This window comes from Talpa europaea, assembly GCF_964194135.1.
Source record: "Talpa europaea genome assembly, chromosome: 5".
NCBI classification, from domain to species: domain Eukaryota; kingdom Metazoa; phylum Chordata; class Mammalia; order Eulipotyphla; family Talpidae; genus Talpa; species Talpa europaea.
In genome coordinates this window covers 114,120,052-114,139,619 of record NC_140071.1, presented here as the reverse complement: position 1 = coordinate 114,139,619, position 19,568 = coordinate 114,120,052, and the positions used below count along the sequence as shown (strand labels likewise).

At 46.8% G+C, this 19,568-nt stretch overlaps 1 protein-coding gene across 1 annotated transcript in view; it reads left to right on the top strand.

Moving 5' to 3' along the window:
• Window positions 1-10,708: 10,708 nt before the first annotated feature.
• Window positions 10,709-19,568, top strand: part of PDGFRA (platelet derived growth factor receptor alpha) — a gene marked incomplete at both ends in the record, with an annotated part of 29,776 nt that continues 20,916 nt past the window's right edge. Inside the window, 6 exons of the mRNA XM_084233840.1 lie at window positions 10,709-10,757; window positions 12,268-12,585; window positions 15,069-15,335; window positions 16,403-16,533; window positions 18,277-18,448; window positions 18,539-18,728. Of these exons, the coding sequence (XP_084089966.1) occupies window positions 10,709-10,757; window positions 12,268-12,585; window positions 15,069-15,335; window positions 16,403-16,533; window positions 18,277-18,448; window positions 18,539-18,728 (1,127 nt within the window). The remainder of the gene's footprint in view (window positions 10,758-12,267; window positions 12,586-15,068; window positions 15,336-16,402; window positions 16,534-18,276; window positions 18,449-18,538; window positions 18,729-19,568) is intronic.

Below are 19,568 nucleotides of genomic sequence, written 5' to 3'. Positions count from 1 at the left end.
TTCTTTTGCTTCCATTAGAAGAGAATACAAAACAATATAGCCGCGCAGGCAAATAGGCTCAGAATCAGGGGAAAACTCATTCTGGAAATGATGGGCAGTTTATATTTTCACGAACCTCTTTCCCGGCAGCGCATCAACACCTCCCACTTCCACCACCCCCACCCCATCTGGTCTGCTTCTCCCCGCCCCCCACCCCAGTTGTTGTCGAAGTCTGGGGGTTAGGGCTGGACCCCCTGATTGCGTAAGAGCAAAAAAACGAAGGCGCAATCTGGAGGCTGAGAGATTCTGAACGTAGGGAGTCCGAGGGAAACTTTTATTTTGAAGAGGCCAAAGGAGGGGGGGGCTTCATTTCCTGACAGCTATTTACTTAGAGCAAATGATTAGTTTTAGAAGGATGGACTGTAACATTGAATCAATTACAAAACGCGGTTTTTGAGCCCATTACAGTGGGAGCTAGAGGGAGAGAAACAGAAGGGAACTACGGGAGAGAACTAGAGGCCGTGGACATTCTTTTTACTTCCTATGTGGGATTTTCATTTCCAGTTGACATAGGAAAAGAAGGTAAGGGAGGAGAAAATATCATTTTTTTTGTTTGTAAGCGAGGTCCCCGATCAGGCCCTTTGGGCTAGAAGTGAGTAATTTTACTCAAAGTTTGGGCGATAAAAAAAAAAAAAAAAAAAAAAACAAACCGGAGTTGAATTCCAGTTGCGTGTCCAGAGAGTAATTTACTTTGAATAAACTTCACTTGGAGGGGAGATAGCCATAGAGTTCGAAAGTCTAGGGATTAAAAAAACCCCTACATTTTCAGACCTGTTTTTAAAGCAGCGTTTTCCTAACAACTCTATGGCCTCCTAAGGAAATTGTTTAGGCTTACATTTTTGAGGTTTCTTTTGGAGCTGGGGGTTGTGTTCATGGGTACTGGGACGCGCCCCAAGAAACGCTGAGAGTGGGGACAAAGGTGTTTGCCCTCGTCTTGGCAGTGGGTCCTGGAAGGCGACAGGTTTTTAATGAGTATTTTCATTTCTCGCTCGCGGTTTGGCGGGGCAGCGCTGTGCCGGGTGGTGTGGAAAGCTGCCGGGAAGGCCGCGGGAGGGGCGGAGGGAGGGGTCCTGGGTGCGGCACAGAAGGGGTTTGCGGAGTGAGGAGGCGTGAAGGGCTCGGCTGGAGGAGTCCGGACCTTGGGTGCGGGCCGGGTGCTCGCTGCGCCCACCGAGGGCGCGTTGCTGGACGGCGCTGCGCCGGGTGCAATTCCCGGTCAGACTCAGCACAACCGTGACAGCTGCGAGACCAGCAGAGGGGGCCCAGACTTGGGCAAGGGTTTGAAGAGCCCCCCAGCGTTTGTGGGATCAGTGAAGTGCTAGGGAGAGGCTGTGCAGTCTGCCGTGCGCTCAGGTTGCGCGCCCTAGCTCTGGAGCGGCCGCGGCGCAGGCGGCGCGGGCAGGAGGTCTGGAGTAATGACAAACACATTTGGCCCCGAGTGAAGAAGTCGTCGTTGCCTCGCATTCCAGTAACTGGGATTTGAGGAATTTCGAACAGCGCTCCAAGGGGCCCTTATTGTGCGCGGTGGTCCCCACCCCCACCCGTCTCTGCGCTTCCCCATTCTCGGTGGAGCTGTAGCTGCACAGCCCCGGGCTCTGCTGCTGCAGCAGGAAAAAAAAAAAAAAAAAAAAAAGAGGAAAAGTCGTCAGAAAAGTGCGGAACTTCTTGTAGGGAAGTTAGGGACGATTCCCAACAGAGGAACTTAATTCCAGGTAAGACTGAAAGGTGGGGAGTCTAACCATCCTCAGCACATCCCTCGGGGATCCCGGGTCTGGACGCCCTCGCGTCTCCGTGCGCAGAAACGTGACACTCGCAGCCTTGCAGTCTCTGCACCGCTTCATCCTCTCCAGTCACCCCCTGGTTCTTCCCTGCGCCGGCCTCCTTTAGAGCCATCTCCTCGCACCCCTCTTTCCTACGCCGACTGTCCCCGTGGAAATCTGCCTTTATCCGTGAGGTTTACTTCTCCCTGCAGCGTCTGGGGAGCGGGCGGCGTCCACTTGGCTCAGAAACAACTGGGATCAGCGGTTCTCTTCGCAAAGGGTCGCGGCCAGCTCAGAACTGGAGTGTGACCCTATTCGAGGAAGGCCGCCCGCGGGGCTAGGAGCCGGGGCTGCCTGGCCAGGTGTGCTGGAGCGGTCAGTGGCCTGGCCTCGCGTTTCAGTCAGTGCCCTCTATCTGCTGTTCCCCCCCAACCAGAGCGCCGGCCCCGCACTTTGCTCCTCCAGCCCTGCTAAGACTTAGGGACGTGGAGAAAAAGTACCTGGAAGAACTTGCCACGCACTCCACCTCTGAGGGCGAAGCAAACCCGGGTTGGAGAGGGAGCGTGGACGGCCCTTGCTCAGGTCGGGACTGCCTGGCCCCTGGCTGAGCTGCCTGGAAAAGCCCGGGGCTGGGCGGTGTGGGAAACGGCGTTTTGGCTCCGCAGTCCAATTGCTCAACGTTTTGGATGGACTCGCCTTGCTGCGGTCGCTCCCGACCAGAACCAGGCAGATTTTTAGAGCAGGGAGAGACCTCTGGGGTACGCGGGGCACGACAGTTAGCCACGCAGCTCACCGGACGAACACCCCAGAGCCCAAAGAGCTGCAGGGCCGGAGGAGCGCAGGAAGGGACGGCCGGGAGCGGACGTGTGCGCCCCCGTCGGATGCTGCGCAGAATTTGGTTTTCACCCCCACCCCCATCTGACCCACCCAACAACCCGCGGGGGATGCTGTTTGCAACCTTCTCTTCTTCCCGCCTCTCTCGGATGAAGGGGGATCCTTCTCTGACTCCCTGATAGGCGGGGACCCGACCAGCCTTGTCAGCCACTACTTCGGGTTTTGCAAAGTCTTGCTTTTGGTTGGACCCAAGTGTAGCGGGACTCCAGGACTGGCGTCCCGAGACCCCGGGGGGAAAGAAAAGGAGGGAGACACTGAGCAGGAGCGGGTAGCTGCCTCTCGGCCCTAGCACCAGCCCCGAGATAGTCTGAGAAGAATCCAAAGCAGAGCCCGGGCTCTCGGCCCCTGGTGCATTTTCCTACTGGGGCGCGGATTGGGGAGGGGTGCAGGGGAGGAGCGTGGGGCCGGGCTTTCAGCTGCTAACGCGTCTGGCGCCGAGGCGGGCCCATTTTGTGCCTCCCGGGGACTGGCCGTGGGCGGCGCGCAGCCTGGGGACGTGGTGACTAGCGCCTTCCTGCAAACCCCAGCGCCTGGGACTCCCTCCTGACTCCGGGAGCGGCGACAAGGTTACGTGTTGCTGATGGAAAAGTAGCAATTCTGGGGAGAGCTAAAAGCCAGCTTGGTAACCGAAAGGTGCGGCTCTCAGCGTGCGTCGCGTCAGACTTCGCGGGGTCCGAGCGCAGCATTCGTTGTCTGGGGTCCAGAGGGGACGGTCTTGGGGCCCGCCGCCCACGCGGGTTGTTGCGTTTGCCCACGCGCGCTAGCCGGGCTCCGCCAGTGCTGGTCTTTTGCTGAAGTGGCTCTGAGGCATTTCCTTTTGTTTTAAAACAAGCAGTGAGCCAAGGATCGGTTGGCAAAGGAGATTGAGGGGGATAAAGAAAACCTCGAACTTGGGGCGCTGCCTTCCCTGCTTCTGCAGCCACTCTCCTCTCCCCACCTTCTCTGCAAAAGGGAGCGAGAGGAACAGGCAGACATGAGTGTGCGCTGGGCAGCCGCGGCACTGGATAGCGTCGGGCAAGGTGGGCACTGGGGAGGGCCCGGTTCTTAAAAGCCAGTTCCTAAAAGCGGAGGGAGCGCAGTCTCAGCTGGCCCCGACCTTCTCCGCCAGCAGCCCCCCGCCTTGTCGCGTTCGGACCCATAGGAGGCGCTGGCGCACGACTGTAACCCTAAACCCCCTGCTCCCTCTCCACCCCACCCGGCCCCTCTCCCTCCACCCCGTCCTGCCCCCTCCCAGGTCTCAGCCGAAAACAATGCAAACGCCCAGCGTCGAGCCTGGGGCGCAGCGGCCGCTGCAGCTCTGAGCCCAGGAGCGCGGCGGGCAGGGGCGCGGAACCCCGCGGCTCGTTGCCACCAACCCTGGTGGGGCTGGGCGGCCGGGAGCGCGGGGGCGGTGGGAGGGGAGCGACCCACGCTGTAGTGGGAAGCAAGAGCGGACGGTGCCAGCGTGGAACCTCCCCGGCGAAAGCGGGCGAGCGGCGGCCGGGGCTGCGCTGCCGGCGACCGCGAGCGGAGCCTCCGCGCACTGGGGAGCAGGCGAGCCTGGTAAGATTCGCGGGGCTGCTGCGCCCTCTGGCGGGGCTTGGGAGCGCGGCCCCGCGTACCACCAATCTCGGGCGGCCGGACCTCTAGCTGGAGACCGCCGGACCCCCGAAAGGCTAACGAGTCACCCGCCTACTTCTGGAGGGCTCAGATAGGCACCTCGCAGAGCTGCATGGACCCGGGCGCAGCTGCGGGGGCGCGGGGGGCGGAGATGGTGGGTGTGGGGAGATGGTAAAGTAAGAGAAACTGAGCAGGGAGGATGGAGGGTGCTCCTGGGCATTTGGGGGGAATGGTCGTGGTCCCCCTGGGCGCTTTGGGGGAATGGTCGCGGTGCTCCTAGGCGCTTTGGGGGAGTGGTCGTGGTCCCCCTGGGCGCTTTGGGGGAGTTTTCGTGGTCCCCCTGGGCGCTTTGGGGGAGTGGTCGCGGTGCTCCTGGGCGCTTTGGGGGAGCAGTCGCCGACTTTTGTTTTCAAGCCCCGCGTAAGTCCCCCCGCAGCGCAGGCGGCCTGTTGCTGTTTTGTTTTACGACTCTGCGTTATTGTGCAACGGGAACAGTCGTTTCCAATCAGCCCGCGGTTCCAGGGCGCGGGCCGTCGAGGCCCTCGCCGGGCGGGTTGACGAGGGGTGACAAGGGCGTTGCGAACAGGTTGGGGAGCGCGGGCCAGGTAACGGCGTCGCGCCACAGCCCAGTTTGGCCAGGTGTTCGCCCCCCCCCCGCCCCCACCTGGCCAAACAAAATCCTGGACCACCCTCGCTTCTCTCGAGAGGTTTTTCCTGATGCACGTTCGCGTTCTCCTACCCTCCGAGAACCCGCTGGCCGGCAGAGCCTCTCGCAATGGTGATGGTGTCTGTCCCTCACCGAATTTTCCGGGGGCCCCGCGGAAAGTTAGTCATTTTCGGGGGTGATGTCCCTATTTGTGCTGCCATTCTGCGGGCCTCGAGCTGAGGTCACCGCGAAACCTGAAGGTGCAATCAAAGAAAGGTGGAGATTGGAGGTTAAGATTTGGGATGTTTTACTTATTTCCCCCCACCCCCTCCCGCCGCCGCCTCCACCCGTCTCCCTCCTGGATTTGGGATCTTTTAGCTTAGAACCAGCGGCGGCGTCTGGTGTCCTGGAGCATCGCACCCCCGCCCCCACCCCGGGACGCACGTCCCTGGACCAACACTGCCATCTGCTGGTCCTACTTGGGAACGGCAGTGACTTGAGGGGATGGGCTTTGCGGATGCCTTTTTTGAGTTCAAGATCCAGTAAAAGATGACAACTGATTTTATTTTCTTTTAAAACTCCAAGAATCACTGGGCGGACAATATTTATTTTGAGGACTTTTCGCAGGTTTTAGCATTAGTTAGTCCTTTGTATTTATGTAATGATCAAATTGCTTGCCTACTACATCTGATTGTCAGAGAGACCTTGAGAGGAAGGTAGGCATGTGCCTTTATGAGTGAAGTCTCTCTCTCTCTCTGTGTTGTGTGTGTGTGTGTGTGTGTGTGTGCGCGCGCGCGCAAGGTAGCTTGGTGATCCATCTCACGTTCAAGTGTACTACAAGATACAATGATTGTTGTCCCATTAGGGGTCATACTTATCCAAAGGAAGTGTCATTTTAGTCTCCTGTGGTTCAATATCTAGTACAGTGTGAGCAGAAAGGTTTATGAGCTCAGATCATTCCATAAATGTTCCCATGAAAAATACTCTAGCCCCCACCTATCACTGGAATGTCTAATGGAGCTCAGGGAGACCAAAACAACAAAACTGGCTCTGGTGGAGTGCAGAAATGGTAAACACGCCCTTGGTGAAGTTGCCACCAGTGTAGACCCGCACTTAGATTGCCTGGGCAGAATTTATGAGACTGAGTAGGACATTTGTCACAGGGAAAAGCAGGATATGTAATTTTCACAGTTAGAATTAACTTAGGAGAGCTGAAATTAACTAAACCTCGGAAATCTGAATCTTGAAATCGTCAGTGGCTTGGGGACTGTGAGAGTATCTCCTGTGGCCTTTAATCATGCCAGGGTGGGGTGAAATTCAGTATCCAAAGCTCTGCACACGATGTTTTGTACAGTTGTTGATCAGGAAGCTAGCTCTCTGGCTCTATGAGAATGCAGAGCTCTTCTGGAAATGGGGCTGTGGCATTGCTAGCTTTGTTTACTCTCTAGCTTGGCTGTGGTCTTTGGGTATAAGGTCACGCTTGATGGCTCTTCACTTCTGTCTGCAGAGATGGGATGGCAACCTGTTAAAAAGAAAATAGTGACTGCAAATATATGTGACTATATGTATTGATTTAATTTAAAATAATCTTGATAACTATACTACCTGGGCTGAAGGGGAATGCAGATCTGCTTTTCCACCAGGCAGGTGATTCAGGACCAGTCACATGGTTTCTGGGACCTGCTGTTCATGGTCAGGAGAAGTTGAAGTAGCCACATGACATTCCTCTCATCTAAAACTGTGGGTTCCTATGAGCTGGCTACTAGCTGGCCACTCATGGGCAACTGTGACCTATTTGCTATCTACAAATCACAGCAGAGCAGTCCTTGACTACATGGGAGTGTAGCCCGCATCATGAGGCAGGCCCAGGACGCGTAGGCTGCTGTTTACCTGATTACGTGACTATCTCCGTGGTGGTCTCGGGATAACTTTACCTGTGATAACATCAAATATTCTGCTGACGCAAATGTCTCTTGACGCATGGTCACGATGTCCCCTTGTAAAAACTTTGTCCCCTATTCCCCCTCCGGGCTTTATTCCTTATACCATTGTCGCATGATCAGCTTTTACTAGCTTGTGTGCTTTCAATAAATGGCACAGGAACTTCTGCTCAAATAGCAGAGTCTTGCCATGCAAACCTGCTCCACAACAGCTGTGCCCCTCATTGTGTTCCCACCGCAAAGCAGCAACAAAATTCCTGTCACAACATAAAACATCTTAGGAGTCTGCAGAAAGAGAATCAATATGAAAACCAATAGCTGCAGTTTCCAAAGTCCTTTCAATTTAGTGATATTATTTAGTCTTTATAATTATGTAGGAAGCCCAGCCAGCAAGTCAGTTTATTAGTCCCAGTTTCCAGAGGAAGAGATTAGGGTTCAGAGAGATGGATCATGTCAAATATGGAATCAGAGCCAGTCCAATGTGCTTTCTATTCTGAGAGAAGGAAGGAGAAGGACGAAAGAATGGGGGTGGGGTGGAGAGAACCCCAAGTCACTTGCCTGAAAGTGACTTTGACCATTCTCTAATGGCGGCAATGCTTTTTTGGACTTGTGATTTATAAAGAATTGCGACTGAAGTCCCAGAATAGAGGATGAAAGAAATGATTGCTTTTAAAAAAAATTTGATGAAATTCTTTGTTTCTCCTTGCAAAGCGATTTGCTCTTACTGGCTCACAATGTCTATGTTACACACTGTATGTCTATGCATGGATATTATATAATGTTTAGTTCATATTGCATTACAACATGTAATTGCAATGTTAATTACTTATATTTGCACTTTTGACTTTTGAATGAGCTCCAGGATAGGGGTTACAGATTAAAGATGAGCTTTTACTCTCTGGGTAGAAAAGCACCAGAAATAGTAAGTGGGTCTCCTAGAGATTCTCACTACAGGGCCAGCGCCTAGGGAAGCCTCCCTTCTCTCCTGTGGTTTTCCATTACCTCCCTGTAGGACAATCATTCTGTAATTATTTAGGAGTAAATTGTCTGAGTTACAGATGAGTAATGACATGAAACTTCACAAATACTCCTGGATTTCGAGCCAAGGGGAACCACTCTTATCAGAGAAAGGAGTTGGAAATCTTAAGCAAACACATGTTGATTCTCAGTATTCGCATCATTATCACACATCACCCACTTGGTATGGCAGTCAATAAGCCTCCCTGGCAGCAGCTCTGCCCTATCTGGACACACAAGAGGAAATCTGGTAGGGCCTGGCCTGGGCAAAACGCTGCTCAGAGCCACCCTGTAAAAGCAGCAAGCCCCTCTCTCAAGCTCGGGAATGCTTTAAAGATGCATCCTTGGCAAGCTCTGCTAGAGAAATACAGGATATAAATGTGATAAAACCCAAGACATCAAGCTGGCTCTGGAGGGCTCCTTTGAAGTGCGCTAAGTGGATTATCAGTGGGAGGTTGATATTTATATGTACAAACACACAGGCCTTTACTGCTAATTGCGGTAAATCAGGCTGGCCAGCCTGGCTCTGGGGCCTGCTGTGCCCGCTCATTGCACCAGAGTGGAAACCCTGCCTCCCCGGGCACATGCCAGGATCCTCGGAGCCCTCAGCCAGCCAACACTGTGCAAATTGCATTTGGGTTCACAGCACAGCAATTATGCTCCTGTCACTCTGGTGAACAGAGAAGGAAAGCAGGGGCAATTTGCATGAGGAAATAGTTGAGGCTTGAGGAGGGGGGTGCACACGAGGCTGATACACTGACCTTCCCTTGAGAGAGACCATATGGTAGATTGGAGAGAGCATAGCTTTTGGATTACACAGACTTTGTGTGAGAAGTGTGGCTTTCCCACCAGCTGTGTGACTTCTGATCATTTGCTAAGCTTCTCTGAGCCTCAAGGGCCACTTCTTAAAAATCAAATGTGTCACAGGGTTATTATCAACAAACACAGCATACACAGAAAAACTTTGACTTAACAAATATGGATTTCTTGCCCTCAAGAAATTGCAGAATTATGTTTTTTCTTTCCAACTTACTGCTCATTACCAGCCTACCAGCCTTCACTCTGTCCTTTTCCCTCCTTCATTGTCTTGGTGGAATTCAGTGAAGTAGAAATCTGAATTCTTGCCACCTTCAAGCAAAAATGCATCATCAGGGCACCACCCAAAACTGCTGTCTGCTGGGTCTTCTCCAGCTTTGCTTTTCCTCCCCTCCAAAGGGCAAACATCTAGGTTTAACCACAAGGACACAGTGACTTTCTCCTTTATTGTTCTGTGTTTTAGACAGTTTACTCAGGACTCATGAGTACATGACCTCAGGTTCCAAAGTCAGGGATGGAACAAGTTAAGTCCATGAGCTCATTCCATTGCATGAGCTGGGGATTTGTGCCACTGAGGGACCCAGTATGGGCGGGCCCAGGCTTACGTGGGGCTTTATTAGGGGTCCTCTTGGGGCCTGTATCACTGCCCAGATCCTTCAGTGGGGCCTATGCTATTGGAATTCAGTTGCTCAACAGCCTCAACACCTGTAGCCCCTTTGCTGCCCCTTTTCCTGGACTTCAGTGAGTGCCGTCACCAGTGACTACATGCCGGAGGAGTGGAGGGCATGAAACACAGGTGTGGGCCTCATGACAAAAAGGATAAAGAAAAGGCTTTCTAAATTCCTGCTATGAGTGAGACCATCCAGTATTTTTCTTTTTCTTTCTGGCTTATTTCGCTGAGCATAATCCCTTCCAGCTCCATCCATGTTGCTGCAAACTGCATGAGTTTATCTTTTTTGATTGCTGAGTAATATAAGGGACCAGGAAAAAGACTAATTATAATAAAGTAAAAATCAAAATCAACCAGCAACTATAAACCAGAGACACTCTACGGGGGGGGGGGGGGGAGGAGAGGAATAGGATGAAAACAAGGGGGATGGGAATTATATGGGGACCATAATCATGATGAAAATGCATACTTTGCCCAAAAATGAAAAATGATGTAAAAATATATATAAAATAAAAAAAAAAGAAAGAAAAGAAAAGGCTTTGTAGCCAGTAGGCCAGAAGGGACTCCTCAGTGGTTTACCCTGGGGTGACAGCGGCCCTTTCTTGTCATCCTCACGGTTCTTTTTCATGCTCTCCCCTCCTTTCGTCTTACCCATTGAGTGCCCTGTTTGTGTTTTAGGCACCCTCAGTTTCCATCTGTCTCTCTGCTTCTCTTCTGTTCCCCAGATTTGTTGTAGGAAATCAAGCAGTTGAGAACTTAAGCAGACAGAACTTGGGAAGGACAAGCAGAAAAAAACAAAATAAATGAAAATCTTAAAAATAAAAACAAAACTCTAAGATGCCTGTCTGCTTATTTATTTTATTTAATTTTTAAATTTTTTTCTTGCCTCTACCAAACCACCTGTGCCTATGTGCCATCTGCCTCCCTCTCCCATCCCCTCCACCTTTCCCTGCATTCTCTCTGGTAAGCTTTATCTTCTTGTTTTTCTGAATTTAAATTTTTATTTTCTCTATTGTTTGTGTGTAATATTTTTTGGTATTTATATTCCACAGATGATTGAAACCATCCAATATCTATCTTGTGCTTTTTGGCTGATTTCACTCAACATAGGTGGCAAATGCCACTACTTCATTTTTCTTCACAGCTGTGTAATATTCCATAGGCATTTTACTGTTTTAATCGTGAATTTAATCTGAGACATTTTTGACTGAAATGATGCTACTAACATTTTCCACACTGCAAAGCATAAGAAGTACCAACCTCATAGGTTGTCATGTTGACTAACACAGTTTCTGTTTGATTTTTGTCTTTTCAGTTTTCCACAACTATGGGGACTTCCCATTGGGCATTCCTGGTCCTAGGCTGTCTCCTCACAGGTATGGATCCTGGGTGTCTCTGCGCTCACTGTCCTAGGGGGAAGCCTGGTTGTCTAAGTTCTTTGCTTAAGGCACACACAGTCCAAAAGAGTGAATCGAAGTAGAAAATTGTGTTGTCCAGAATGATCACAAGCCCTTCTGTTCCCTTTGCTGGATGACACTAATTCCAATTCAAAAAGAATGCCTCCCCCCTTTTAGTGTGTAGGTTTAATCCTAGCATTGAAATGTGAGGAATAAGAGTGTAAATGTGTCCACCATTCTCTTCCTTCTCCTGCAATATGTATTTCTAACAGAGGTGGATCAGAGAAATTAAGACTGTTCAAAGAAGATACATAATGGAAAATTTGCCCAGCAAATTATATGTGCCTTCAGTCATACCCATCTTAAGTAGAAGATATTTAAATTGCTGGAAAGTCTCAGAGCCACTGTCTCCCTTAGAATTGAATTGATCTATTATTTGACTCTTGGGGAATCTTACTAATTCCTTTCTACCAGGAGGATGCCATTGGGGCCATTTGTTGAACTATTTATTGGACTTTCTTAGTTTTCATCCAGATACTCAATGCATTGTTGATGTTCACCAGGAAGCCATTGTTTTGCTAGTCTGAGGAGTTAAGTAGTCTGAGAGTGTCTTAGGTCTTGTTCCACCTGGATAAAATAGAAGTAAGTGAGGGCAGTGATTTAGTAGTTCTAAACGTGTCAGGATGCACCCATCCACAGGGCAATGGTGACCCAGATGTACTTATATCCCCCATCTTAAGAAACTGCAGGACTCATGGTGGGTGCATATTGAAGTTGGTTGGGGTTCCCACATTGGGATCCAAGGGAGATTAGAGACCATTCATTGATAATTAGAGATATAATACACAATGTCTCTTCTATCAGGGTTTTAGACAGGGAAACTAGACTGAAATTTTAGGTTCTAAGATGAACTTAAAGTTTTCACTCCCAGGACTTACTTGTTATTTATTTTTTATTAAACCCCACCTCCCCTCGGCTTTGGCTTCAGGAAACCATTAGAAGGAAGGCATGCCAGATTGTATGAGAAATGCGAGATGCACAATTCTTGAGCATAAATCCGCTTTGTGCTTTGTTCTGCCAGCCTCCCTGCCTCTGTTTTCTTCCCGTTTCTTACTGAAGGAAGACTCTGCGGGGAATGTGCACCCATGTGAACGCATATGTGCCTGAGCCTATGCCTCTTGCGATATTTTATGGTCACAGATAAGAGTCTAAAATATGGAATTGGAATCAGACGCCCTCTCTCCATTGGAGTGTTTGGGAGGGTGGATCTAGGGGGGCTGGGGGCTTTTGAGGTCTTTGGAGCATTTGCTGCTCTCAGCAGATGCGGCGGCTATTACAATGGAGGGCCTTTCATGGGCATCCAGGCTAACGGATTTTTGCGTAGAAATGGTCATTGTTGATCTGAGCTGCTACTGTCGCTTCTCTCAATTCTCTGGGTGAGACAGTCCTTTCTGGCTGCCTCCTATTCAGAGCGTGTTTCCTTTTACAGGACCGAGCCTAATCCTCTGCCAGCTTTCATTCCCCTCTATCCTTCCAAACGAAAATGAAAAGGTTGTGCAGCTGAATTCATCCTTTTCTCTGAGATGCTTTGGGGAGAGTGAAGTGAGCTGGCAGTACCCCATGTCTGAAGAAGAGAACCCCAATGTGGAAATCAGAAATGAAGAAAACAACAGTGGCCTTTTTGTGACAGTGTTGGAGGTGGTCGGCGCCTCGGCGGCCCACACGGGACTGTACACTTGCTATTACAACCACACGCAGGCAGAGGAAAGCGAGATTGAAGGCAGAAGCATCTATATCTACGTGCCAGGTGAGCCACAGGCCCCCCGGGCCGGCCTCGCGTCGTCCTGTCCTTCTCGGATGAACGTTTGGTTTTCATTCTCGGGGCTTATGTGTTCTTATATTTGAATGAAAATAACCTGTTCACTGTTAACGCATGAAAGTGTTTTTTTTAATTGTAAGATAATAAATATTTATTGGAGAAAAGTTTTACACATACAGGAAAACGCACAAGGTTAAATAAAGATCAGTTGTAATGTCATCAAGAAATCACTGCTAAGGTGTTGAATCTTGTTACATTTTGAAAACCATTTTTATTATGGTAGATCCTTTATGGGCATTGTGCAAAACATTGGAAGTACACTCAATTCTATTCAGTTCACTCAAGTTCAACAGATACTTATTGTGTGTGGGGGGACTGTACTGAGTGTCAGGGGTCACAAACATCAATCAGGTGGGCCTGATCTTGGCACTGCTGATAGTGCATGATAATAGCTTCCAAATGACCATACTGTGCTTCAGATTCAATAATGCATATATTTACTCTTGATGAAGTGCAAGGGATGGTTCTTTCCTTTTAATTAAAATTTAGGGGCAATTTCCATACTAATGGTGTTGTCTCTTGTCCTTGGAGAAGGTAGATGTCAATTAAGAGTAAGATGAGCTTAGCATGAAAGGGTGATATGAGGGGAGAGCCTATGAGGGCAGGTGGAGAGGGATCCTGTAGAGCCCTTACTCTCATGGTAAGTGACAGAGAGTAACAGGGGGAAGGAAGGCGCCGTAGATGAGTCCTAGACCTCTGTATAAGGAAGGTCCAGGAGTGCTCCATTTGCACATTGTCATCTGTTGGAAGCTTCCCTGAAGGATGAGGCCTTGGGTTGTGATGGACTTCAGAGCCCAGCCTTGGACATTTATGCCCCCTATAGCCAGGGGAGTGCATGGGGCTTTCTTTCAGCCACCATCCTTATTGAGCCATGAGCTTGAGATGCATTTGGTCTACTACCCGCCTAGCATTCCCTGTGTGCTCCTTGGTGATTATCTTTATCACTTACATCATCTGTGTCTACATCTGTGCTATGTCAGTGTCAGCTCTCCCGATGTGTATATCTACACCTGTGTATCTGTACCTAGATCTGTATCTATATCTGTATCTGTACCTACACCTATATCTGTCTTTGTAGCTATATCATTGTACCTATGTGTCTATCTGTCCATGCATATATCTGTATAACTCTTCCTATACCTACCTATGTTATATCTGTATATATTATTGAATTCTACCAAAGACAGTTGTTAAGAAGACCATGACATTATTTAAACTCTGCATACTTATAAGTAAGACTTACATCATAAAGGAGGTCCTAGCTCATGTGTTGTGGATACCAGACTGAAATTAATTTGCAGCTTTATTGGAATCTTTGCTAAAAGACTTCAAGAATTTGGAATTCTAAACACAAAATCAAGTGTTGGCATGTAGGTGGAGGAATTGAAAGGGGCTATGGCTCAAGTACAAATAAATAAACACCATTTAAACCATTTACAACTCTTGCTATACTTATTGCTTAGGCAGAAGTAAAGCCAAGGAGGTTTCTGAGGTATATCTTCCTACCTTTTTTGCTTTTTTATGTTCTTAAAATTGGCATCTCTTCCTGCTCTGTAATCACGGGCATCCGAGTGGATCTAAACCCTTTTTACTTCTTTCACTATGCTTTAATCTATGGGAACTTTCCTTCCTCATAATAAGAAAAATTGTTGCAAAAAGCGGTAGTATTTAGTCTGCCACTTCCCACTTCATTCACACATAAATGCTACACTTATATTTCTCTAAATTTGGAGGTAACCTCTGACCTGCCACGAATGGATGGTACATAAGTCCTGGAGTTTTGATTCCCTTAAAATTATCTAAAAGTTCTTCTCATTCCTCTTTCCCCCAGCACAAATATCACTGTGGTCAGACAGTTTGGGATCTTTTTATTTGCAGTTACAGAGATAAAAGGGCTCTTTCTGAAACTGATGCTTGAATCACTATAGTACTTCTTGCCATCATGGCTTAAGTAGCTTGTCTTTTAAAAAGGAAAGTCTCAAATTTTTAAATTAATAAATTTCTTTTATTTTTCAAGAGACTTTTTTAATAGGTAAGTTACCTATTGCAACTCATGATTTTAAAAATTAGGACTTTTCTCTTGTTTTGAGCAGTTTATTATCCATTTTTTTTTTGTTTTGTTTTAGGTAGTTGTTTACATTTTGTTTACATTTATGATTCCTGGCTAATGTTCTTATTTAACATCAGTATTTTTTATTAAGCTATATGCAGTTTGGCCTGGTTCATACTTTAAAATCACCTTCTCTCTGTTAAGATGACTAATGTCTATGGGATGAAGCTTCAGGGTACATGTGTGAAGGTAAAATTCACACTTAATATAAAGATTAATGCTGGTGGGGTAATTTTTCTGCAGAGAGTCATAAAAGAGGAATTAATATGAAATTTGGTTTTCTTTCTTTTTTAAATGACAGACCCAGATATAGCCTTCGTCCCTCTAGGAATGACAGATTATTTAGTCATCGTGGAGGACGATGACTCTGCCATCATACCTTGTCGCACGACTGACCCCGAGACTCCGGTCACCTTGCTCAACAGCGACGGAGAGGTGCAGGCCTCCGCCTCCTACGACAGCAGACAGGGCTTTAATGGCACATTTACCGTTGGGTCCTATACCTGTGAGGCCACTGTCAAAGGGAGGAAGTTCAAGACCATCGCGTTCAATGTTTACGCTTTAAAAGGTATTGGTACCCTCTTGGTCCTTCTTAGAGTCGGAGTTACAGACAAAATAATCAGATGCATGTAGAATTAAAGAAACAATTATACATATTCTCTGATGATGGAGATCTTGAATTCTGATTTGGGGATGTAGGAGGCCACTTTCACCATACAGTGTTTGTTAGACTGGCCCCTGTGGCTGTGATAATGTTCAACTTCATATAACTAGAGGCAAAATCTTTCTTATTCCTGTAAGATTTCATGTTTCATTAGTTGAATTTAAAATACTGTAAGGAATTCTTTTCTTGCATAAGCTTCTTACAGTTTTTCTCACATTCCTGACCACAGGAGCCTTCAAACAAACACATTCCTGTAGGGGGTTGGATGCCCAAATTAATTTTTGCAACTTAAGAAAAGTTATTTTGATTTTGAGAAAAGTTGGTGGTTGTAGACTTCATCCCTTTGATGTGAATGGTTTAGGTGCCTGGGAAACCTTGGGGTCAATGTTATTGAGCACTTGCACATGGGTCTGGCAGCAGGTGAACATGCCCCTGGGTCCTTAGGAAGGTTATTTTAGGTCAGGCACTGTACTTGGTTCTAGAAAAGTACTGAGAATAACTGGGGAGCAGAGTGAGTCAAGAAAAACTGAGGGAAGAAAAGGGGTAAAAATGGTAAGTGATGGGATGGCAGCAAAGTGTCCACAGGAGAGCTGGTCAGGAAAGGTTGTCTGATTAAATGAAAATACCCATCAGAGATCACAGAAGAGCACCACCACGATTAGCCTGGATGCTCAGGAATGTGGCGTTCTCATTTAATTGCAATTTATTCTTACCATTATTATTTAATGTGTATAGCATATGTATTTGTGTACACCCACGCACAAATATGTTATTTTGGGTTATTAACTATAAGCCAAATTATGTATGCCAACCCAGTATCAAGGCTTCTGAGATTTTCAGATGTTTGTCTTGATCAAAGTGCTTTGCAAATTATTTTTCAGAATTTCCTTAAAAAAAATCCAAACCATATGAAGATCCTAACTATACTATGGATATTTAAGCCCCTGTGTTTGTTCTTTTCTTCTTAATAGCAACATCAAACCTTGATCTGAAAATGGAAGCTCTTAAAACTGTCTATAAGTCAGGGGAAACAGTTGAGGTCACCTGTGCAGTCTTTAACAATGAGGTGGTGGACCTTCAGTGGACTTACCCTGGAGAAGTGGTAGGTATCCTCAAGGCTCCTGGTGGCAGAGTGGGGCACAGCTGGACTTCAAAGACCTATCCTTGATAAAGACCTGCTCCTGATGGAGCTGGTCATTGAGCACCTCATCTCTGCAATGGGCAATTAGCAGGTTTTAAGACCCATTTGTTTTGATAGATGACTCTATGGTTCTTTGAGAGGTAGGGGAGTTTGAGTTGACAAAAGCTGGACCAAGATTTCAGATTGCACAAAGGCTGTACACTGTACCTTCTCTTTCACAGGGTGTTTCTTTTCTTTCAGAAATACGAAGGCTCTATGGCTATAACAAACAATATTAGAAAAGAAAAAAATAGGATTTTCAAGTTTGCTAGTTGCTGAGATAGTCATTCATTCTCATTTCCTTGACTGCCATACCTTTGGGTTTGGAAGTGTTTGATAATGTGGATTGCCTGTTCCCCTTGCATTTCTACTTTGTTGCTACTCAGGGCACAAGTTTCTGCCTCCTATCTGCTCCATATTTGTTTGCATGGCTCGCCTTCAGTGAACAGGCATAGCTTTAATTATTCAGGAAGATTTGCTAAATCCAAGCACTCTGGTAGAAGCTGGTCCATGCACAGAAGAAGGGGGCAAGAGAGGAGTGTAGAGAGAATAAAGAAAGAGGTGCCTGTGCCATCTCTTGCCATTGGGGATATACACGCATTGTCTCATCCATCCTAATGCTCATGGTAAATGTGTAAGAGGAGTGAGTGTAAAGGGCTATGACAGCCCACTGCAGAAATGACTAGCCATGCTGAGCACGGCGGCTTCATGGAGCACAAAAATCCCATATAAATATATATTTGTCCCTTCACTCCTGACTTGCAAATTTCTGCTCCCTGCTTTGGCATTTGGGCATTTCCTCTCCTGTTCCATGCTCTTGCTGCCACTCTCCCTTTCCCTTCAGGGCATCAAATTGCAAGTTGGGCATGTCCACATATTGCCTTGTAAGCCTCGCTTACGGTCCCATATGAATACATGTTGTCTGAAATATGAAACTACTTTATTTTTATGTTCATACTTCTCAAAATAGAAATATTTTCATTTATTAGAGATAGACATTTTTTCCCAAACCAAGGTATGTGCTATTTGACCCAAAAATGCATATTAGTAGTGAAAATACTGTTTTATAAAACAAATTTTTTTATCTGATGAGAAAAGTAATGCAGGTTTTGTTGTTGAAACTTTATAAATTATAGTTGAAAAGGAAAAGCCCTTCCCAGGGTATCACTATTAGTATCCTAGGGAAATAAGTCTTTTTTATACATAGATAAATGTTTCATAATTAATTGGTATTATAGCTTAATTTTTTGTTTTTTTTTAATTTATTTTGATATTTGGGCATTATACTTTAAATAATACTCTGTTATATTATTTTTCTGTAGTATAACACCAATACCTTATTGTGCCATTAAGTACCCTTTTCAAACATGATTTTGTAAGGAGGTTAGCTTAAAATATTTTTTTAAACTAGACTAAATTTTTTAGAGTAGTTTTAAGTTCACAGCGAATTTGCGTGGAATGTATGTTGATTTTCCATATGCCCCCTGTCGCCACACAAGCACAACCTTCCACATTATCAACTTTCCACATTACCCCAGAGCGCTACATTTGAAAGAATCTTTGAACCTACTTGTGCACGCATCGGTCACAGTCCACAGTTTACACGAGGGTTCACTCTTAGGAGCTGACTTTTTAAAAGTGGGTTTTCCTCCCATTCTGCTGTAGAAAGGCAAAGGCATCACAAAGCTGGAGGAAATCAAAGTCCCGTCCATCACATTGGTGTATACTCTGAAGGTCCCCGATGCCACGGTGAAAGATAGTGGAGATTATGAATGTGCTGCCCGCCAGGCCACCAAGGAGGTGAAAGAGATGAAGAAGGTCACCATTTCTGTCCATGGTACATTCTGCTTTCTAAAATGTCATCACCCATGCTACTCGGGAGCTTCTTGCGCTGATCACTATTTAATGGAAACTCTCCCCTGTACAGAGAAAGGGTTCATTGAAATCGAACCTAACTTCAGTCAGTTGGAAACTGTCAACCTGCATGAAGTCAAGCACTTTGTGGTAGATGTGCAGGCCTACCCTCCTCCCCGGATATCCTGGTTGAAGGACAATCTGACTCTGATCGAGAACCTCACCGAGATCACCACTGACGTAGAAAAGATTCAGGAAATAAGGTAAAGCAGCACCCTGCCCAAGTATCCCTTTCCTTTGATGTGTGATAGTCCGAGGTGCTGTGTCACACAACTCAAATCTAGAGTCGATTTAGAAAAATGCAGCGATCTGAATTAGGATTACCTTTAATGATAATATTGCAATGTGGAGATGGTAGACTGGTAAGTAATTAATAATAAGAGAAGAAAGAACTGAGGAGCTCTATGCCCCAATGAAAGACAGGTACCTACATCTCACATGGGGTGGAGGGAAGACCATAAAGTTGGACCCACTTGGATTGAATATATTCTTTGATGTCCATTATGCATACTGCAAGTAGACAGTTATGGTTATTCATGTTGCAAGGCAATCATCACATAAATTTACATGAAATAAAACATCATCAACTTAATTTGGAACACATTTGCCCTAGTCACAGCCTACACAGGAAATAAGAGAGCCTGGATAACTTTGGTTAGTAGGAAGCGTACAGTGAGTGGTTTGGATGACTGCTCTCTGAAGAGAACAGAAGACTACACTCGCCTCTTAACTAGTGGTAGGGTTTTGGGTCACCTGTCAGCCTGTTTCCTCATCAAAATCCAGGGTTAATAATATCTTGTGTCCTTCCAGGCAAGGAATTGGGTCAGATGATATTTTGAAGTCTGTTGCATATTTTTAAGCTCTAAACTGGAATCCAAGAGCAGAAGGCACATCTCAAAGGCCCCAGCTAATCCAGTCCTGTACCAAGGGACAAAATTCAGTGGTGTATTTCCAGCTTTCTGGGCAGAGGAGAATAGAACCTCTCTCATCAGATTACTTAGCCCCAGGATTTGCTTTCTTCTTTTCCTATTACATCCCATATG